Source organism: Elephantulus edwardii, unplaced genomic scaffold, assembly GCF_000299155.1.
Source record: "Elephantulus edwardii isolate Elephantulus edwardi_28Jun2011 unplaced genomic scaffold, EleEdw1.0 scaffold00073, whole genome shotgun sequence".
Taxonomy (NCBI): domain Eukaryota; kingdom Metazoa; phylum Chordata; class Mammalia; order Macroscelidea; family Macroscelididae; genus Elephantulus; species Elephantulus edwardii.
The window spans coordinates 6,182,469-6,206,353 of record NW_006399823.1 but is presented as its reverse complement, the minus strand read 5'-3'; the positions used below and the strand labels follow the sequence as shown (position 1 = coordinate 6,206,353).

Sequence of the window (23,885 nt, the reverse complement as noted above, 5' to 3'; positions counted from 1 at the left end):
AATAAGTGTAAGGATCTAAGGGGGGGAGAGGGTGGAAGCAGAGAGGTGAGGATGGGAATGTGGGAGGGGGGTTAATCATAGGGTTGTACAATTCAGTGGGTGGGATGGTGAAGGAAATGGGAATGATTTTGTGTGAAAAAGCATGTATTTGAAATTTGTAAATAAATCAGTATAAAATTTTAAAAAATTAAAATGTCTCTGTTGAAGAAAATGGGAAAGATCATTTATGGGAAAGCAATGTATTCATACTTTGTAAAGAAATCATAATTTTTTTAAAAAAAATCTCTGAGTCAAAATGTATAAAACTGCAATATCTGCCTGTTAAGTCTCCCTATATGCCACACCAAAACCCCCCAACTAGTCCAGTTGTCCACTTGATTCTCACAGAGCTCCTGTTTGTTTTGAATAACTTCTCCAAAAGACTTTCTTGTCTACAATATTTATAGAAGTAGATCACTTTTTTCTAAGTTCAGCTGCAAGGATTTGAATATTCAATTTTCATTTAATTACAAGTATGCTAACTATGACATGTAGTGATTGATCTTCAGAACACTAAATACCCACTGAAAACAAAATAACACGAAAGCTGAGCAATTAATATTCAAACCTGATTTAGAGAAATCACTCCTAATTCACTCTTTTTTTTCCCTGACTTCTCTCTTTACAATCCAATTCTGAATATTGTCAACTCTATTGTCGTTGTTATGTACCATCAAGTCAAAGACAACCCATAGCGACCCTATGAACAACAGATATGAACCCTATCCTGTGCTGCATAATACTTAACACCTCTGACACACTTGAGCCCACTGTCGTAGTCACTGTGTCAATCTATCTCCTCGAAGGTCTTCTTTCGCTGACCCTTCACCTTTCCAAGCATGGTGTGTCTTTCTAAGGAATAGCACCTCCTTATAACATGGATTGCATCTCAGGGTCAAGAAAACTAAAATCTTCACCATTGGTCAGATAGGCGTCATCATGATAGATGGAGAAAGGATTAAGACTGTTCACAACTTCATCTTACTTGGGTATAGAGTCAATACATTTGGTACTAGCACTGAGGAGAAAAGAAGAAATATTGTGCTGAGAAAGTCTATAGTCAGGGATCTTTCCAAATTATTGGTGAAAAATTACGTCAGTCTGAGAACTAAGGTGGGCCTGTTTCAGGCCGTAGTCTCTTCAGTCACTTGCTAAGAATCTGAGAGCTGGGAAATGACCAAGGATAATAGAAGAAGAATTGATACCTTTGAATTGTGGTACAGGAGAACAATGTTGAGTGTCCATGGATTGCCGAAAGAACAAATAGATATGCTCAGAGTGTTCCTTGAAGGCGAAGGTGGTGAAGCTTAGTCTCATATATCTTTTTGGATTCCATCAGAGATTGTGAGGGTGTCAAAAGATAGGACAAAGTTCAAATGTTCACAGGGTCATTACGAATAATACTTGACTCAATGACACCTAACAACAACAACTGCAGAATAGCAAAAGTATGAAGGACAACGTTTTACCATCCTTGCCTCTAAGGAGCACTCTAGCCATACTTTCTCCTAGACATATCTATTGGTTCTTTTGACAGCCCATGGGATATTCTTTACCATTCTCCAACACCACAACTTAAAGGCATTGATTCTTTTTCTCTTATCCTTTTTCATTTTCTGGCGTTCAATTGTATGGCAAGGGATTGAAAAAAATATGACTTGAATCAGACACACCTTAGTGTCTGGCATCATTGTTCTTCAGTTCTTTGGAGAGGTCTCTGACAGCAGACTTTGCCATTGCAACACAACAACACGTCAGCACTGATTTCATGCGTGCTGGTACCAATTGTTGATTGTGGATCCCAGCAAGATGAAGTCACCAACAATTTCAATCTTTTCTCCTTCTGTTATAATGTTACTTATCAGCCCAGTGGTGAGAATTGATGCCTTTTGATGTAGAGATGCAATCCATATTGAAGGTGGTAGTCTTTGATCTTCTACATCAAGTATTTCAATATCCTACATCAAGCGTTTCAAATGATCCTCATTTTCAACAAACAAGATTATGCCTTCTGCATAGTGCAGGTTGTTCAGTTTTCCTCCAATCCTGATACCACATTCTTCTTCACAGAGCTCAGCTTCTCAAGTGATTTGCTCATGTTGTAGATTGGATAGGTATGGAAAGACAGCCCTGGTGCACGCTTTTCTTAATTTTGAACCATTCAGTGTTCCCTTGTTCTATTTGGGCAAGAGCTTCTTTCTCCAGTAATAGGTTTTATGTAATTAATAGCTCTCTCTCGCATATGCATCAGGATTTTATGTCAAAATTTAAGCCTCTCCAAATTTAACGATTTCAATTTGAACTTGTTCTTTGCCCACTTTCATCCCCCCTGTAATGGAAAAATAAGGCCACAATATTGTACATTGGAACCAGAACTTTGGCAAACAATTATTGGGTTTATAACCCAAAAGATTCAAGCTGTTTTCCAAAGAAGAGTACTCATTAAATAAATGAGGAATTTTAAGGGTAGGCATGTTGAGAAGTGTATGAAATGAATCTATTTTAATGATATGTGATGCCTGAATTAAAAAAAAATTACAAAATAACAAATCTGTTTCCCTTCCCTTGAGCTTTATTTTGTGTGCTATTTCTTCTGAGTTGTTTCCACTAAAAAGACATTTCCCTAATGAATATTTATTTACCTGTCACAAACAATAATGCATAAATAGTGCACACATGTTTGTTTCTAAGTTCCAAACTGGACAGCTGAATATTCAATTATGAATATTCATTACCTTCATTTTATTCTTCACACATTAAAATTCTTCTTTCAAACAAATAAACCAGATTGTGCTATGATATCTTGGCCAAAAATACCAAAAACATGTAATAATGCTTTCACTGTTTATTAAACAATAATTATTCTGACCACTAAGGAAGCTCAAGAAAGAAGATCAAGGAAAATTCTAGAAAAAAAAAATTGAGTGAAAGAACATCAACTGATCATAGAGGAGGAGACAGCTGCGGCCCAGTCCCCAGTGAACCCGAGTCCCTGCCAGGCCTGCAACCTACTGGGCCAGAAGTAGGAGCCAGCTGGAACTTGGCCCCAGGAGCCTGCCACCGAGAATAAGGCAGGGCCAGAGGGAATTGTCTTGTGCCATGATATTCATATGCCTGATTGTTGCTATGGTTTGCCAATAAAACTACCCTTCTCCATCAGTTCACTCTATTGAAAAAAGTATTTCCCTGCTTGTCAGTAAAGATGGACAATGACTAAGAGTGACAGAAGAAGAATTGATGCCTTTGAATTGTGTTGCTGGAGAAGAGCATACTATAGATTGCCAAGAGAACAAATTTGTCTTGGAGAGGGTGAAATCAAGTTGCTTCTTGGAGGCAAAAAGCTTTTGAAGCTCCGTCTCACATACTCTGGGCATGTTCCAAGAGTGACCAATTTTTGGAGCAGGACATTATGCTTGGAAAGTTGGAGGGACAGCACAGGAGAGATATGCATTGGCACAGTAACTGGGGTAATAGAGGTAAGTGTGTTGGAGGTGGTAAGATTGGCTCAGAATAGGGCAGGATTCAGAGCTATTGTACATAGGGGTCACTGTGAGTTGCAGTTGACTTAACAGAACATAATAATAACATCAATTTATTCTATAGTGTTGATATGTATATGCTTGTTTGTTTATTGTTTGCTCCTATCACTACAGCACTGACCTGTCAATTTGCTGTACTGGGATAACTTGTGGGTCACTGTGATGCTAGAAGCTATGCCACTAGTTCTTCAAATGCCACCCATTTTGGACAGGTTTAAAGAAAGGGCTTAGATTAAGATAGACTGCAGAACAGAGCATTCGGGAGGCTGGGCTTTATGTGGAGGAATGTGCATCAGGGTTGGAGGAAGTCTTATTAACAACTTACATTATGCAGATGACACAACCTTGCTTGCTGAAACTGAGGAGGACCTAAAGTGCTTGCTGCAGAAGGTCAAGCACTGTGGTCTTCAATATACATTGAAACTTGACATCAAGAAGACAAGATTTTACCCAGAGGGCCAATTGGCAGCACCATGACAGAGGGAGAAGAGATTGAGGTTGTTAACAGTTACAGTTTGTTTGGCTCCACAGTCAACACCAGCAGCCAGAAAATGAAAAGATGAATTGCATTTGGTTAGTCTGCTGTCAGGGACCTCTCCAGATTACTGAGAAGCCACTGTGTCAGTCTGGAGATTAAGGTGAACCTAATTCAGGCCATGGTCTTTGTAATTACTTTCTATGCATCAAAGAGGTGGACAATGACTAAGGATGACAGAAGAAGAATCAATGCCTTCGAGTCCTGGTGCTGAAGAAGCATCTTGAACATGCCATAGACCACCAGGAAAACAAGTTTCTCCTTGGAGGCTAGAATTTTGAAGCTCCATTTTACATACTTTGGGCATGTATCCAGGAGGGACCAATCTTTGGAGAAGGACAACATGTTCTGAAGGGAGGAGGGACAGTGAAGAAGAGGAAGACCCTGGATGTGATGGATTGACACAGTAACTGGGGCAAAGAGGGTAGGTGTGTTAGATTCAATAAAACTGGGTCAGGACAGGGCAAGCTCCAGAGCTGCTGTCTATAGGGTTGCTATGAGTTAGAGGCGACTTGATGGCACATAATAACAATAACAACAGGAAGCAAGTTTGGCCATCACTTCTGGAATAGCAGGTCTTGGAAAACCCTTGAACAACAGAAAAAAAGTAGGTAACTATAGTACTAAAGGTCGAACCCAGAAAAGAAGTCCTTAAAAAAATGAGGAACAGGTTCAAACAAGTTAATATTTGGAACATGAGTGTACAAAATAGGAATTTAGGAAAACTGAAAGTTGTAAAAAAAATTAGAAGATGCGTAAAAATAGACGTTCTAAGCATGAGTGAACTGAAATGGACTGGCATTGACCATCTACTTTTAATCAGATGATCATGATTGACCTTGCTGGGAATAAAAAGTTGAAGAAGAATGGAGTTGCTTTCATTAATGCTATTAAGAAGACCTTTGCAAGATCTCTCCCAAAGCACAATACTGTGAGTGATAGGATTCTATCTGTAGGAAAATGTGGAAGACCCATTAATACAACTACTATTCAAATATATGTACCAACAACAGCTAAAGCCAAAGAGGATGAAATTGAGGAATTCTATCAACTTCTGCAGTCTAAAATAGATGAAACATGCATTCAAGATTCATTAATAATAACTGATGAATGGAGTGCAAAATTTGTAAATAGAATGGCAGTAAGAAATTATGGACTTGGTGAAAGAAATGATGCCAGAGATGAAGTGATTGAGTTTTGCACATTCAAGTCCGATACCTTTTTTAAAGGGGCTCACCTGATGGACTGCACAGGAATCAGATTGACTCTATTAATGGAAAGAATCTTTAAAGGAGCTCAGTATCAGGTGTCATATAAGGCCAGGTGCTGACTATGGAACAAACAACCAGTTATTTACATGCAAGTTCAAATCGACGCTGAATAAAAGGAAAACAAGGCCCCCCAAAACAAAATAGAACCTTGAGTCTATCCCACCTGAATTTAAAAATCACCTTAAGAACAAGTTTGAGGCATTAAACATTAAGGATTGAAGACCAGATGAACTGTGAGATGACACCAAAGATATTGTCCATAAAGAAGGAAAGTGATAGAGATCAGGAGACAAATAGATCAGGAGACTTAGAAAGTCTGCTGTCAGGGACTTTTCCAAAATCCTAAAGAGCAATGATGTCACTTGAAAGACCAAGGCATACCTGATTCAAGCCATGGTCTTTTCAATCACCTGCTGTGCATCTGAGAGCTGGAAAATGAAAGGATTAGAGGATAATTGATGCATTTGACCTGTGGTGTTGGAAGAGAGTACTGAATATCCCACGGACAGCCAAAAGAACAAACAGATGCGTCTTAGAGAAAGTGCAACCAGAGTGCTTCTTAGAGGCAAGGATGGTGGAGCTTTGACTCATAAACTTCGGGCATGTAGGAGGGACATTAGGCTTAGGAAAATGTAGGATCAGTGAAAGAGAGATTGGCCCTTAACTAGATGGATTGACCAGGTGACTGAGGCTGTGGCCTCACGTGTGTCAGAGATAAAAAGGACTGTGCAGGATAGGACAGAGTTTAGATTTGTTGTTCATAGGGTCACTGCTAGGCAAACTGGACTCAAAGGCACCTAGCAATAACAACTCTTTAGTAATATAATTCTGAAAGTTTACTTCCAGAATATTAATAAAAATTGTTATTGTTCTTAAATGCAATTAAGTCAACTACAACTCATAGCGACCTTATTCTGTGCCATCCTTACAATCTCAAATGTATTCTGGCTTACTGTTAGTCATTATACCAATCCATCTTGTTGTGGGTCTTCCTCTCCTTTGCTGACCTTCTACCTTTCTCATCAAAATGTCTTTTTCCAACAACTGGTCTTTCCTGATTACATGCACAAAAGTATGTGAAATGCAGTTTCACTATCCTTGTCTCTAAGGAACATCTTGTTTGCATTTTCTCTGATGTGTTTTGTTGTTTTGGCAAACTATTGGGTGTTCAATTGTCTGCTAACACCACAATCCAAAGGCCTTGACTCTTTTTCTGTCATCCTTGATCATTGCCCAACTTTCAGATGCATATGAAGCAATAGAAAATACCTTTGTTTAGATTATAAAAACCCAGCCTAGTTGCCATCGAGTCAGAACTGAAGCTGTCCTTTCAACAAGTTTTTAGAGGCTATAAACGGCATGAGAAGAGTTTGCCCATCTTTTTTTCTGCAGAGAAGCAGGTAGATTCGAAACTCACACCTTTAGATGTGCAGGGCAACTCCCTAACCAACTAGGCCACCCAGAGCTCACTAGGCTTGGATCAGGCACACTTTAGACTTTAAATTGATATATCCTTTCTTTTGGGGACTTTAAAGATGTTCTTGGAAGCAGATTTTTCTCCCAGTATAACACATATTTTTAATTTTTTTTGACTGATTAATACCATGGGTGCTATTATATATTCAAGTAATATGAAATCATTGACCCCTTCAATCCTTTCTCCATCTATCATGTTGTTGCCTATAAGTCCATTGGTGAGAATTTTTGTCTTCATGACATTGAAAATTAGTAAGATGCTAATTTTTGTAACAAACAAATGCTTTTTAAAGACTCTTCTGGCATTTCATAATACAACTAGGAGATTTCCTCTGAATTTTATAGTAGCCAGAATGATGACTCCCAAATAAATGTACATTCCAATCTCTGGAACCTATTATGGTAAATGACAGATTAGAAGACATAAAGTTATAGTTTACTAGTTCAGGTGTCAGATTGTTAATGTGACAGTGGGAGATTCTAACCTACCAGCCTCCCTAAGGAAAAGATGAACTGTTCATTCCTATCAGTCTTTTCCATCCCTGGAAATCCCTTCTGCAGTTCGATTCTGTCCTATGACAATATGACTCAGAAATCATATTGACGCTAAGTTTGGTTTGGTTTTAATGCACAGGGTGCCCTTGGATATATTCCATAAAGGGAAATCTCTTCTTGAAAGGAACATAGATTTAAAATTTCTATAAACAATGGTGGTGGTGGTGGTGATGCTTGTTATTAAGTACTGTCGAGTCATAGGCAACTCACAGCGACCCTATGAATGAAAGTCCTTAACGCTTGCGTGTGTGACTTTCATCCTTTCTTCAGGTTCATAGGGTTTCCGGAGGCAAACTGTTTATGGAAGTGGATGCCACTTTGTAAAGAACAGAATACAGTACTACATAGTAACTAGATAATAATGATGCCTAAATCCATAACTTCATTGACCTCACTAGCCTGAAGTTTTATAAAATACTTACATTTCATAGACAAAATTACAACCCATTGTTATTTAAATATAAATTTTACATAATTTTGAATATTTCCAGACTTTTTCATAAACATAAATTTGTGAAATGTTAAAATAATTATTAATATTGGTCTATTTCCATAAGAAAGGATTCCAACTCCTAGTAACTATAGAAACCTGATGATTTCTGAGGTAGAAAATCTTTATGGAAGTTTGTCCATCTCTCTCCCATGGATTCAGACAATTGGCCTTTTGATAAGCACCAAAGCATGCAAAGAACTATGTAACCAGATCTCCTTTTAATGACTTTCACCAGGAGAATCACAATATTTTTTCTTTTCTAAAACAGCTTCAAGATAATGCTCAATATTTAACTGAATTAAAAACAGAAGCTAATCTTCATCAAGGGTAGCAATCAGGAAGCATAATTAAAAATGGATATGAAATTAAAACCACACACCTAAATGAATTTGTACGTTTTAATCAATCAGCTTAAACAGGCAGAAGATGAAATGGAAATGGTCAAGGTCCCAACTAAAACCTGCAATAAATGGAATTTTTTAGTTGAAATTGGCTTTGAGAAACCTGGTGATCTCTTTAGACTGTCTCTCTCCAACCTCAATTCCACTTAAAAAAAGTAAACAATAAACCAGATGAGCCCTTTTTTTTATGTTCAACAGAAAGGCATTTTCCCCCAATTCAGATTAATATATTCACATTAATACTTTGGGTATGTTGCTAGAAGAGGCTATTCCTTGTAGATATCATGCTTGGAAAGGTAGAGGGTCAACAAAGGAGAGGAAGACACCCAGTGAGTTAGAGTGGCACAGTGATTGTAGCAATGGCCTCAAGTGTGTTAGAGATGATAAGGATAGTACTTGATAGGGCAGGGATAAGATTTATTTTTTTTTTAGAGTTGTTATGAGTCGTACTTGACTCAATTACACCTAAAAACAACAATTATGTTTAGTGGTTGGTAAACAGGCATCACACAATAACTACTTGTTCTGTAGGCAAAGAAAATTAATGAGTGAATGATGAATAATATGAATGAAGCCTAGGTTTTCCCAGAAGTCCAGAAGCATAGAGCTCTTTCTCATTATGCCATATTATTAGGACAGAAATTATTGACATTCTAGACACTTTTATTACCTTCAATTCAGATACTGAGCTCATTTTTATGTTACATTTCAAATAGTTACAATTTGTAGTTTACAATGATTTCTGAAATAAGTTTCAAAAGTATCTGAGCTTGCATTATGATCAATCTTGTTCAATCTTTGCAAACAGCATATTTAGTTAAACTATAGATTTTTCTTCCAGATTAAAAGAAGTCAGTCTAGAGACTAAAGTGTGCCTAATCCAAGCCATGCTGTTGCTCTTGTTCTTGTTATGTTCCATCAAGTCATCTGTGGCTCTATGTACATCAGCTCTGAAGCCTACCTAGTCCTGAGCCAGTTTCACTGACTCTGACACGCCAATTCCCGTGCCCCAGTTACTGTGTCAATCCATCTCATGCAGGATCTTCCTCTCCTGCACTGTCCATTCACCCTTCTGAGCGTGAGCTCCTTCTCTAAGGACATAAAATATCAATTATTCTTCTGTAATTCTTAGTCATTGTCCAACTCTCTGGTGCACAGCAAGCAATTGCAAAGGCTATGGACTAGATCAGGTGCACCTTAGTCTCTAGATTAACATCGTTGCTCCTCTGCTGGTTCCAAGGGTATTTATTATGGAGCGACCAAGCTATAATTGATAACATCCTCAATCTCTTCTCCATCTGTCATGGTGCTGCCAATTGGCCCAGTGGTGAGAATCTTTGTCTTCTTGATGTTGAATTTCAATCCGTAATTAAGGCTGCAGTCCTCTTTGCAATTACTTGCTTTGCATCAGAGAGCTAGAAAATTACTGAGGATGATAGAAGAATTGATGCCTTTGAGCTGTGGTGCTGGAGAAGACATTGAATATACTATGGATTGCTAAGAGAACAAATAGGTCCATCCTGGAGAGAATAAAACCAGCCTGCTCCTGAGAGTCAAGGATTCCTGGAACGAGTGAAACCAGGCTGCTCCTTGGGTGCAAGGATTTTAAAGCTTTGTTTTACATACGTTGGACATGTTGTAAGGAAGGGCTAGTCCTTGGAGAGGGACATCATGCTTGGGATGGTGGAAGGACAGCACAGGAGAGGAAGACCCTCGATGAGATGGATACTGGGGTAATGGAGGGTAGGTGTGTCAGATACAAGGAAATTGGCTCAAGATAGAGCAGGGTTCAGAGCTGTTGTACACAGGGTCGCTATGTTGGAGTCAACTCGATGGCACATAACAACAAGAGCAAGGACCTTTCCAAAGAGCAATATTGTCAGTTTAAAGACTAAGGTCCATTTGATACAGTCTATGATCTTTTCAGCTACTCCCTATGCATCTGAGAGTTGGACAGTGAACAAGGTGACTGAAAAAGGATTGATGGCTTTGAACTGCGGTGTTAAAGAAGATTATCGTATGTCCCATGAACTGCCAAAAGATCAAACAAGTCTGTCTTTAAGGAAGTGAACTTAGGGTGTTTGTTAGAGGCAAAGAGAGTGAAACTTGATCTCACATATTTTGAGCATGTTGTCAGAAAGAACCAATCCTGAGAAAAGGGCATCATACTGATCAAAGTAGAGGGTCAGAGAAAGAAAGGAAGACCTTCAACAAGATGAGCTGACACAGTGGTTCTAACAATAGGCATGAACAGATCAGATATAGAAGATCTTTAAAAAAATAGATCACCAGGTCTTCCTTTCAAGAACTCCCCTGGATGAACCCAAATCCCCAACCTTTCTGTTAGCACCACAGAGTTAATGCCATTACAGAGGTACTCTAAGTTTTAAAGATAATTATTGTTGTTAGATGACATCAAGCTGATTATGACTCACAGTAACTCTATCATCAATAGATCTGAACCTGGTTTTGGTAATAAGAGTTTGTTATTCCAAATGGCTTCCCTAGCCATTGACTCTGGCTTTGCCATGTGAATAGGGTATATTACTGTATCTTCAAGGGGATTGACTAGTCTCTTCCATTAAATTAAGAAAATCCAGCAGAAGTATTGGTGCACCTATCAGTAAAGAAGAAGGAGGCATGCAGTGTGTACCCTTTGGGGTCAGAGATTCTTGTGCCAGGTAGACCTACAGCAGCAGCAGCCATGGCTGAAGCAGAGAACCAGAGTTCCTGCATGAGACGGAGCTGACCTGGGGACTACTGCCCTACAGAACAAGAGCTAAGAGCCTTTGCCTAAGTTTGTTGGAAGACGGGAAGGAGAGAGCCATTATTGGCAGGACTGAGAGCTTTGCAAAACTAGGCTAAAGCTATGAGGCTCAAGGCTGAGGTGCCTGCAAGCACATTTCACTACTTGTTCTGGCTGATTTTATCTTGCTACCAATCTGAATTATAGCCGTTTGATTTTCCTAATACGGTTCTGTGTGGTCTGTGGGTTATTGCAAGATTTCTAACAATTGTTTAATCACCATGAACTTACTAGTTAGCAAGAAATGTGTTGCCTTGTAGGATTAAAAAAGCAAAACCTTCTTCCCTACACCCATCAGAGAAAAGCAAAGCCAAGCCAAAATCTATGTATTCAAGTTTCAGTTCATTCAGAGAACGGAAGGTCAAGGTTTCCAAACAGAATCAGCAAGGAATGTCCTGTTAACAGAAAAATTAATATGGAGTATTTATTTCTGACATAGGAACTTAATTATTAGTACAAGAAAGGAGTTATCTTAGACAATTGCTTCAACATTTTAATCCAGTCAAGGGCAGAGTATTAATTACATATTAAAACCAGTAGCATATGCATCAGAAAGCTGAACAATGATAGGGATGATAGGAGAAGTGATGCCTTTGAGCTGTGGTGCTGGAGAAGAGTATTGAATATACCATGGACTACTAGGAGAACAAACAGGTTCTTCCTGGAGAGGGTGAAACCAGGCTTCTTCTTGGAGTCAAAGCTTCTGAGGCTTTGTCTGACATACTTTGGGCATGTTGCAAGGAGGGACCAGTCCTTGGAAAGAGACATCATGTTTGGAAAGGTAGAGGGACAGCATAAGACAGGAAGACCCGCGATGAGATAGATTGCCTCAGTGACTTGGGTAAGAGAGAGATGTGTCAAGGATGATAAGGTCGGCACAGGATAGAGCAGTGTTCAGAGCTGTTGTGCATAGGGTCACTATGAGTTGCAAGTAACTTGACGACACATAACAACAACAACAAATTGAGATCTTATGGGTTTTTCTCTACTCTGATGCACTTGAGTTTGGCAGGAGTTAAGCAAAGTCTACTCACTAGCCACTAACTTAGTCTTTAATTTTGCTTGAAAAGAAACAAAATAAATCTCACTCATCTTCATTACATTTATAAATCATTCCTTTTTTATTCTCTCGTCCAGTCTTCAAACGCATATTTTATTCTTACTAATATTTCTATGAAATTCAGCTTTTGATGCATATTTCTCTTAAGTTTTCAGTAATATTTTAGTTTCGATATTACCAGTGTTCATTCTTATTCTGTACTGTAGAATTTGGCATATCTTTAATTCTTCCTTTTGAATTTCTCATCTTTAATCAGTTGACAGATTCTGCTGAGTATTTGCTTTAAATATCTTTTTACATTAATTTTCTCTAAGTTTTCATTGTCTTGACAGTCTTATCCTTGAATGATCACTTGATTGTTTTTCTTAGTCCCAGTTACAACTTGTCCTAACTGATGCTGATTTGTTAATATTATGAAAAATAATATCTTTCACTGTAATATAAAATCCACTGCTTTAGAGTGGAGTTCAAACCATAGCAATCATAGACACTGACCCTTCCTCCAGTGAAAGTTAAGACATTCAATATTCTTGTGAAGGGATTTCTCATCTTGCTCCCATGGAGCAGTTGGTGGACTTGAATTGCCTGCCTTTGGATTGACAGCCAAAGCAGTCATTGGGCTACCAAACCAACTCGTTGCTGTTGTTGTTCACTATCGAGTCAGAATCAGCACATAAATGACACCCCCAGTGGGTTTTCAGAGGCATTTGATCTCATGGGAGGAAATTTCCCAGTTACCTCCCATGGAACAGGGGGCAGATTCAAAGCACATGCCTTTGGGTTGGCAGTGCAACTCTACCACTAAGGCACCAGCTCTCCTTACGACATACTTTTGTGTCTTAGGATATTGATTGATATATAACTTCTGATTTTTAGGTTCTGCATTGCTGTAATTTCTGTGACTATGAATTAAGATTGTATATGTAATAAATTTATATTAGATGCTACTCAAAATTAGTATTTATTAAGTGTGTATGTGAGTCTGTATTGAGGTTATCCATCTGATATGTTGCTTCTTGGGAACATGGTAATAAATGGTAATTACTGAATTTATATAGCATCTACTCCTCAGAGACATCAAAATACTATAATCTTCAAGGGTCTTAGTTTCCTGCTTATTCACAACAGGTTAATAATACCCAGCTGTGTCTGCTTAAGATCACAGAGATGTTGTGAGGACTCAATAATATTTATCACACAAATTCTCACTGGAACAAAGGTATATGTATAAAGTATGTTTCTATTAGCAACCTCTCATTATCCTTGTTTGTTCTTCTTCAGTTCCATCCATTAATAAGAAGGTACTTGCATTATGGAGTGTAAAACCAGTAGGGGCAGTGAGGGGATAGCTACATCTGACCTTTACTAACTCGACCAGGAGGAATTATCTCCATCAACAGCATCCATAGCAAAAAAGTGATTTCCATAAGGTCAGATATGAATCCATACTTCTGCATCTACTTTTACAAATTCTAACACCAATTGTTCCTCTCAGGGCTCTCTTTTCTCTACTGCTGTGTATGAAATCTGTGTACGCAATGGACATGCAGAACTCATAGAACCATACTCCTAATCATGAGGTTCATTAGGGAAGTCAATAGGTTATAATTCAAGTTAGTAAAAGGATGCAGTAAGGACAGTCTCAAGCATGCTGGCAGGCCCTCTGAGTGGTAGCCTCACTATTTAGGTCGGTGTTGCAAAGCTCTCTTTAAAAACAAAAATACACATGCATACACACATATCAAATTAAAAATGTAATGTTGCCCAGTTAAAACCAACCAATAGCTTATTCCTGACAATTAAACCGTGTTCCTCTGAGTGTTCCAGGAGGCTTGAGTGAAGGCCCCTGGCTCTGGCTTTACGAAATAGCAGTTCCCGGTCAGACTTGTCTAAGGGGGTGTCTTTTGTCATTGATTTCTTCTGACTGGTGAAGGAATCTCTGGCCTCTAAAGGAACACACATTCTCTGCCTCTTTTTCCTTGCTGGTAGTGAGAGTTCAAATTTTTGCTGCTGGAGCTGTTCAATTTAAACTTGGCTGGATGGCAAAACTGGTCAATCCTCTCATGGGAAGATTACATACTCTATTTGTGCATTTCTGTACAGCTATATAGTTAAAGTCAAAGAGAGTGGCCTTGAGCAATAAAGCCACTATATCACATGGAGAGAGAGCTTTCTCTAGATATTTTGTGGGTTGTTGTTTTTTGTTTTTGTTTTTGTTTTTTTTTTTGCATCATGGAGATTTCTTGGTAGAAATTACCATTAATTTATTGGTAGAAATTACGATTACCACCTACAAAGCAAAGGCCTTTAACATATTAAGTCCAACTGTAGCTATCTACTATCATAATTTCTCTAGCACTTGGAAGAAGTGAGAGGGAAATCCTATTCTGCTTTCTTTTCTGATCTTTTTAATTTAGTGGGGTAAGAGGAAAGAAAAAGAGAGGAGTAAAAAATCTCTGAGAAGGTTTGAAGACCAAATATGAGTCTTAACCAGTGTGCTACAAAGTACAACTATTCATAAAATTTTCTTTCTATATGAAAAGCTTTATGAAAGCTGATACGAGATCTTTCTTCTGCAGCTTTGCTGGGTAAGTTCAAGCCATGAGCCTTTAGGTTTTTCTCTCTCATGGTCATAGAATCAGAACCAATTTAAAGCGGAATATAAGCTTCACTGGAGGAGATTGCCCACCTTTCTCCAGGAAAGCCAATGGTTGATTCCAACTGCCAGAGAGGCTCCACTTTAGTCTTAGGTTAATAGATGAGGTCAAACCAAAAAGGTCTATTCCACCTGATTACTACGATGCCCAGTTCCAAGCACATAAGCATTGTTCTCAATCGTCTGCCTTGAGTGTGGTCTGATTACTACAGTGCCCAGTTCCAAGCACATAAGCATTGTTCTCAATCGTCTGCCTTGAGTGTGGTATAGTCACACAATGGAATACTATGCAGTACTGAAAAACAATGAACTCATGAAATATTATAGTAAATGGGTGATCATCGAGGACATTATGCTGAATGAAAGATCTCAGTCACAAAAGGACAAATATCGCATAGTGCCACTGTTATAAAACGGGAGTAATGTAGGTGTTCTGGGGGAAACTATAAAAAGAGTGGATAAATAATTACACTGCATTGAAAGAGATGCGGGAAAGAACTCCTTAAAGGAATATATAATTAGGTACTATTTTTGTGACAACAGTGCAGAATGGTAAAGTGGACTTGGGGAAGAGGAATTGTACAAAAATGAAAGGTTTTGTGGTTTTTTTTTCCCCAAAGAGAAAAGTGAACTAGAGGGGGTGCAGAGAAGAAAATATGCAACAAAGAATGAATGAAAATTTAAAAAGAGAGTGGAAATATAAAAAAAATTTAAATCTTCAGCAAGAAAAAAAATCCCTAAAAAACACAGCTATTTTGTTATGATGTTTAGGTGCTGTTAAGTTGACCATAATTCACAATGACTCTATGAACAATAGAGTGAAATTTTGCTGCATCTTGTGCTATCCTCAAGATCTCAGCCATGCTCAAGGTCAATGTTTACAGTCACTGTCAATTCCTCTCATTGAAAGTAGCCTTCTCTTTTACTACCTCTCTACTTTGCCCAGTCGTCTTTGTCTTTTTCCAAGGATTGCCTTTCCTGACAACATGCTAAAAGTATGTGAGATGAAGTGTCACCATCCTTGCCTCTAAGGAACACTTTTATTGTAATATATATATATGTATGTATTAATATGTATATAAAATTTCCTTTTGCAGTTAGAGGTATATTTGTTAGAAACTTTTTTAAAAAAATCTTGAAAAATATGCAATGAGTTTCAATAAAATCTTACCAAACATGTGGTGTAAATCCTAATCCTTATTCCTCTAGATATCATCCCCATTTTGGAAATAGAGCAGCTTTCTTTGTGATTTCAATAAAGCCCTATCAGTGCTGGTTGTATATTAAGACAATGGAGAGCTACTTGGGAACCGACTAGACCAAAGATAGATGTCTAGAGGAAATCGCCCAGAAGAAAGCTGTTGTTGTTGTTATGTGCCGTCGAGTCGCTTGCAACTCATAGTGACCCTATGTACAACAGCCCTAAACTCTGCTCTGTCCTGTGCCAATCGCACTGTCTCTGACACTCCCATCCCAATTATCCCAGTCACCGAATCAATCCACCTCATAGAGGGCCTTCCCCTCCTGCGCCGTCCCTCCACCCTCCCAAGCATGATGTCCTTCTCCAAGGACCGGTCTCTCCTCACAACATGTCCAAAGTATGTTAGACAGAGCCTCAGAATCCTTGCCTTCAAGGAGCCACCCGGTTTAACCCTTTCCAGAACAAATCTGTTTGTTTTCCTAGCAGTCCATGGTATTCTCAATACTCTTCTCCAGCACCACAGCTCAAAGGCATCAATTCTCCTTCGATCCTCCTTGGTCATTGTCCAACTCTCTGATGCATAATAAGCACTTGCAAAGACCATGGCCTGTATCAGATGCACCTTAGTCTCCAGAGAGACACCATTGCTCTTCAGTACTTTGGAGAGGTCCCCTAACAGCAGACTTTCCCATGGCAATGCGCCTTTTAATTTCTTGGCTGCTGGTGCCAAGAGTGTTGACTGTGGAGCCAAGCAAGCTAAAGCTGTGAACAATCTCAATCTCTTCACCATCCATCCTGATGCTGCCAATTGGTCCAGTGGTGAGAATCTTTGTCTTCTTGACATTGAGCTTCAATCCATATACTGGAGGCTGCAGTCCTTGACCCTCTGCAGCAGGTGCTTCAGGTCCTCTTCATTTTCAGCAAGCAGGGTTGTGTCATCTGCATAACGCAGATTATTGATAAATCTCCACCAATCTTGACCCCACATTTCTCCTCATAGAGCCCAGCCTCCCGGATAATCTGTTCTGCATATAGGTTGAAAAGGTATGGAGATTGGATGCATCCCTGGAGTACGCCCTTCCCAATTTTGAACCATGCAGTCTTCCCTTGCTCTGTTCTGACAACTGCCTCCTGGTCCAAGTATAGGCTTTGCATTAGAACAATCAAGTGTTCTGGGATTGCCATTCTTCTCAGAGTCAGCCACACAGTCAAATGCCTTTGCATAGTCAATGAAACACAGATAGACATTCCTCTGGTATTCCCTGCTTTCATCCAAGATCCATCTAACATCAGCTACAATATCTCTAGTACCACGACCCCTTGTGAAACCAGCCTGGACTTCTGGTAGTTCTCTGTTGATGTGCTGTTCCAGTCGTTTTTGGATAATCTTCAGTAAAATCTTGCTTGCATGTGAAATCAGTGAGATTGTTCTGTAGTTTCCACATTCTGTTGGGTCACCTTTCTTTGGGATAGGAACAAAGATAGATCTCTTCCAATCAGCCAGAGAGGTTAAAACAAGGATTTTATCACCTTCCCCCCTCCCCCTCCATCTCCTCCCCTCTCCCTTCCATCCTCCAACTGCCCCTGTCCCAGGGTGAACAGACAGAGGCCTTCCCTAAAAACAGTCCTGAATTCAAATTTCCAGGCTCAAGGACTATGAGAAAAGAAATTCCTGTCTTTTAATATTACCTACTTTAAATATTCCTACTACAGTAGGTCTAGGAGACTAAGACAAAGAATTACAATGTGATTAACATCAATAACTATACGAATCTCTTGGAGACTTTTTCTAGTTGTTTTATAGTTTGTGTATTTTCACCATATTTATTCAGTATGCAGTTTGAGCAAATAACGTAAAAAGCTGGAGTATATGAAAAATTTGGCATCACAGACTCAACAATTTATGACACACAGATATCACAGTATTGCTTGAAGAAAGTAAAGACTTGAAGCGTTTGACTGAAGAAGATCAAAGACTGTAACCTGCTTTATGGTTTATGCATAACACCTCAGTTTTTAAAAAAAAATATTCTCATGACTGGCCCAGTAAGGAACATTATGGTAAATAGGTAAAATATTATTAAGAATTTCAAAGATCCAATTCAAAGACCCGTGAAATAGCAGTTAAGAAATCAATATATTGCGTTGGGGAAAACAAACAAACAAAACAAAACAAAACAAAAAACCCCACTCTGCTTGCTAAAAGACTCCAGTAAAGTCTTAAGAAAGGGAGCTCTGGGGGCCTAGTGGAAAGAAGCTGCACTGCAATCCCATTGGCATGAAATTAGTATTCACCAGTTGCTCTGTGGGGAGGGTGGCAAGCCCATCCCGTGCAATCGACTGCCTTTGAAAACCTGCTTGAGGATCAACTATGAATTGATTCCGTTTCAACAGCATACAACAACAAAATGTTAAAAAGCAAAGTCATTGCTCTGAGGATCAAGTTATGCTTGACCCAAACCGTGAGAGTTCTGTTGTGGTATGTAGGGAGTTGTGCTTTTAGTTTAAAGGCAGTGCCTTTCTTCTCAGTTTGAATCCACCAGCAGCTCCAGCGGATAAAGATGAACAATTTCCTATACAATACATGACCTTGGAAACTTGCTGAAAAGTCAACACGAATTTGAGGGGTTTTAGTTTTTTACCCATGCCAAGTTTTTTTTGTTTTGTTTTGATTTTTTTACTTTATATTGGTCTACATACAAAGTTCATAAAGTTCATATACATCCCTTGATATGCATACAAAATCTGGGCAATGAATAAGGAATATCAAACAAGAATGGGTACATTTGAACATGATGTTGGCAAAGAATATTGAATAAACCATGGACTGCCAGAAGAATGAATAAATCTGTCTTGCCAAAAGAACGTTCCTCATGCACGAAGAGGGCCAGACTTCATGTCATATACTTTGGATATTTTATCAGAGGGAAATAGTCTCTAAAAAAAGTCTATTATAATTGGTAAAGTAAGAGGATCAGAGAAAAAGAGAACAAGATGGCTTGATATAATGCCTACAAAAACGGGCTCAAGTATGGTCCCAATTTTTAGGATGGCGCAGGACCCAGATAATTCCATTCTGCTGGACTTGGAACATCTATGCATCGGGACCTCCTTGTAGGCACCTAAGAACAACAATATAGTCTTTTGAGCACAAATCTGAACTGGGGACAATTTGTGATTTAAAACATGACAGAATCATGGCTTTAGGAACTACAGGCTTTGAGTTTTAGAACTAAAAGCGAAAGCAGCTAAGAAACCAGATGGAGGTCATTCTTCCATCATTTTATCTAATGATGAAACTTATAAAAACGTTAAAGATGTAAAGTCTTAAGCGTCCAATTGCAACATCATAACTAAATCAGGTTTCTCTTTACACACAATCTACTGAAGCTCCTGCTCAGCCAGCGGAGCATCCCATTGGCCGGCGATTCCAGGTGCCAGAGACGCGGCCAAGATGACCTAGACACGCCCCCTCCTGTTCCACGCCTGTGGAAGGCTGGGTTCACAATGATGGCCTATTAGAAAGGGTATAGAGCCACTGCGCTGGCCAATGAGAGGTGCGGAAGGGGCGCGCCCCGCCTCCGGCGCGCCTACGTGGGGTTAAGAGGCTGTCACCCGCACCAGTGCTTGTACTCTTCTGCCCTAGGCCATGTGGCGCTGCAGTGGGCTGCGGAGCCTGTCCGGCGGGTGAGGACGAGGGTCTGTAGGAAAGGGGACTGGGCCGCCCCTCTGGGAGGTTATGGGCTCGGCAAGAGGCGGGAGAGGTCCCTTGTCGGTGCAGGCGAGCGTGCAGGATTTTGGGGGCGTGCTGGCGGGAGATTGTCCTGGCCCTGGGTAGGGTCAGCCCTATGGCTCCCCTGGTGTGGGCTCTCCCACACCCGCTTACTTCCTGGGCCCTGACCCTGACGATCTCTGCAGTCACTCGGGCAAGAAGTGCTTTAAATCCCTTGAGATGGCTGTTCACAGGAGTAGGATGAGCAAGAAGAACCCTTTGCTTCCCTACCCAAGGGATCTCTTGGCCTGAAAGAAGGAATTTCCTGTCTTAGTTGTTTTTGTGATTTAGCTGGAAAAGTCTGTGCAGTTAAATGGGGGGCCCAAAAGACAACTTTTCCTGACTTGCTTTCCCCTTTTTTGGACTTCAAGTGATCTTCAGAGTGGGCGTCCTTGTGTGGAGGCTGTGTGGCATGACAATAAACTACTGATGAAGGTTTTAATGTGTGTAATTAATGTATCTGACAGTTTATGATTCTCATTAATATGTTTGGCCCCATTTATTTTTGGTCATGGAGCTAAAAGTCCTTAGGAGACCTTGTGCTTTCACTGTATAATTGACTGTAGTCCCTAGAATTAAACTAACATTTTGTTTCCAACTGAGAATAACTACAGTATCCTTTGAGGTTGTAAATGAACAGGACATTTGTGTTCTAACAATCGCAAAAAACTCTTTTCTGACTAGTTAGAACTGGCTCATACCTAAACCTCCAAAGGATTTTCAGAAGCTGTAAATCGCATTGGAGGACATTGTCCATATTTCTCTCATGAATTAGAACCATCAGGAGGTTGGGTTAACAGCACAACTCCCTGGATTATGCCACCAGAACTCCCTGTTGTAACATCTTGGTTTTCAGGCTGCTCCTCAAAACCCTGCTTAACTGATAGCAGAACTCATTGTTGAGGCAATATTGACACTGTCGGTGCATCAGTGCAAGAAGCAGAATTATTAATGTTCATTTTTCCTAAATGATGATTTTCTGTTCATTCCACTTAGCACTTCCAGTGTGACAGCTGCTGGAAATACTTGAATACTAGACTTTTATAATTTTCACCATTTTTTTAAAGTATATAATGATATTTTACTGTTGTTGTTAGGTCCCCTTGACCATGACTCTTAGAAATATGATGAACAGATCAGAACCTTGACCTGTTCTGTGCCATTGCTATTCTGATATGCTTGAGTCCATTTTTACAGTTGCAGTGTTAATTCATTTTGTTAAGGTCTTTCACTGACCCTCCACATTTCCCAACCTGATGTCTTTTTCCAAGGACTGGTCTCCCCTGACAACATGTCCAAAATATGTGAGATGAGATTTCACAACCCTTACCTCTAAGCAAATTGCTTTATTCTGATTCCTTGTGAGAAGACACTGATGGAAGAGGCCATTTTTACATATTATTTTTTAATACACTTGAGGATATAGGTTGAAATTATAGTTGTGATCTGTTTTCTTGTGAACATGTTCAAATAACAGGTTTTCAATATTTAATTACTAGATGAGATTAAGAAAGTTTAGCTAAACTTGTTAAAGAAAACCAACAACTTTCAAATAAGAGGGGGACCCAGAATTCCAGTGACCCAGTCTGTAGGGAGTTGTACTACCAATCCAAAGGCCACACCGCTCTGTTAGTTTGAATCCCCCAGCTCCAAGGAAGAAAGATAGGCAATTTTCTGTGATTTACAGCCACAGAAACCCCAAAGAGGGTCAGTTGTAAGTGAGTTTCAACTCTGGCAATTAAGTTTCTGGAATAAGTTTGGAAGATACATGGTACATGGTTTTGTTACTCTTTGGATTAATTTTCTTTATCACATCAAGTTTTTTTTAGTATGCTGCTGGATTATACATCTTCTCACAAATCATCTAACTTTTAATGCTTTCTTAAATACAGCTGTGTAAACCATAAAGGATGGAGGTGGACAAGTACTAAAGCCTGTGAGAGAGCACTACAGTATAAAGTTGGAGAAAAAATCCACGGATTTACTGTAAACCAGGTACTGGTACCTCTTGTTATGCTATGGTAGCCAAGGGGTAAGGAGCTGCACTGCCAACCCAAAGGCACACAGTTCAAATCTACCAGCTGCTCCATGAGAGAAAGATGGACAGACTCCTCTCATGTAGTTTATTGCCTTTGAAAACCCACTGGCAGGTCAGTGGTGAGGAAGGTCAGTTCTGAGGAAGTTCTGACTCACTGGTGTATGACTACAATACATTTCTCTGGCACTATACTTGAGAAGATGTAGATTCTGCTGACGTGTAAATTCCTTCAAAAGAAAGTTTGGTGGGGTTGGTTGTTTTTTTTAAGTCTTTGTGTCCCTAGAGCCAGACATTCTTCCTGATACATAGCAGGTGCTCAACTGAATAGAATTTGCAAGGAAAGTGATTTCCCAAATCTTAAGCACTGATTTCTAATCCCATACCTGAAGCAGTTAGGGCCTGACATTGTTTGGTATTTTTAAGATTTTAGAAAAATTAACTACCCAGAGGACCTTTCATAGTTGAACACATTAACATTTCTGGAAACAAACATGTGACTGACCACATAGAAAGTGATGTATAAAAGCTCAAAATGCTTCACATCTCTCTTGTCTGATTTTGCTTTCTAAAACTTTTCTAAAAATTTATGCAAATCCCTTTTCATTGTTTCAAGTCATTAGGTGTCTGAACTGTACAGGTAAGGGATTGTGGACCTGATATACCTAGATTTATATTATGAATAAATCATCCTCGAGGGAGAAAGACAGGCCTTTCCTACTTAGTTGCTTAACAGCCTCTAAAAAACCACTAGAGGGTGACTTGTTGGTGGGTTCCAGTTAAACAGCAATAAGTCTGAGCTTGCATTTGTATGTTGGAGATTATGAGGGTGGCACAGGGTTATGGGATAGAACAGGGTTCAGACTGGTTGTTCATAGCATCAGTGTGAGTCATATTTAACAGCATGTAACAATAGAAACAGAAACTAAGATCCCTGGTGGCCATGTAGGTTTAGCTTTGGGCTGCTGATTGAAAGATAGTTTGAACTCACTGTCTACTCCAAGGAAAAAGGATGAGACAGCCTACTCTCATGCAGACCCTCAGCCTCAGAAACCTTCTGGGGTCCTTTTACTCTCCTGTTGGAGTTGAAATCAACTCAGCTGCAGTGGGTGAGCTTATATGGTTTATGACCTTGATATTTATTTCCAGTGTAATTTTATGGACATTGTTTTATATCAATTTGAAATGTTGAGTTTGGAATTGATGTTATAATAGGGTTAATGATTCTTAGTTTTGTTAGCTTGTTTGATGTTTTGCTTAAACAGTCACATTGCTTTTTTTTGCTTGAAAAATAAGTACTTCACATATGTGAGTGATGGTTGGCTTTGTGCTGTGCCTGAAGTCATAAGAAATGTAGACACAAAGATTATCTGTAAAGAGACATGTACAAAGGATGATTAATGTTATAGCAGAAAAATGAAGTGCAAGATAAGATAGAAAGAGAGTGTGCTGCTTCTGGGTAGCGGGAGTAGGGGAAAGCTCATGGAGAAAGTGGCTTTAATTTAAGAAGAGACAGTGAGATTACTGCGCTTGCAAAGGGCATGATGTAAGTGGTGATGTGGGTAGTTCAAGGCAAGGCTCAGGGATGATGAGTCATTTAGTTTGAAACTTGTGTTCCTGAGAGTGACGTCAAGGCATGTTTAAAGTCTCCTAAAGGCCATGCAGAGATGTTTTCAGTATTTTTAATACAGGTCCGTAGTAATTCAGACCTTTTCCCAAATGGTCAGTTCTTTTTCTGTGCATTTGTCCTTGAAATCTGTTAATGTATAAACATTTTAATATATACACTATAATTTTAGGGAGCTCTGGTGGCTTAGTGGTAAGGAGTTGCACTGCCAACCCAGAGGACTGAGGTTTGAATCCACCAAAAGCTCTGAGTGAGAAATATAGAGAATCTCCTCCTGTGTGATTTAAAGCCCCTCATCGCCCTCTGGGAGTGGTGGTGGTGGTGTCAGCTCTTGAGTCAGTAAAGTCTAACCTGACAGTACATAGCAACAACATAAAAATTTTAAACGCGTTGATAAGTCATTGTTGTTGTTGTTGTTG

General features: G+C 39.4%; 1 protein-coding gene across 1 annotated transcript in view; it reads left to right on the top strand.

Moving 5' to 3' along the window:
- Positions 1–19,771: 19,771 nt before the first annotated feature.
- Positions 19,772–23,885, top strand: part of PITRM1 (pitrilysin metallopeptidase 1) — a 40,725-nt gene continuing 36,611 nt past the window's right edge. The window contains exons 1-2 of the mRNA XM_006888958.1: positions 19,772–19,866; positions 21,697–21,799. Of these exons, the coding sequence (XP_006889020.1) occupies positions 19,772–19,866; positions 21,697–21,799 (198 nt within the window). The remainder of the gene's footprint in view (positions 19,867–21,696; positions 21,800–23,885) is intronic.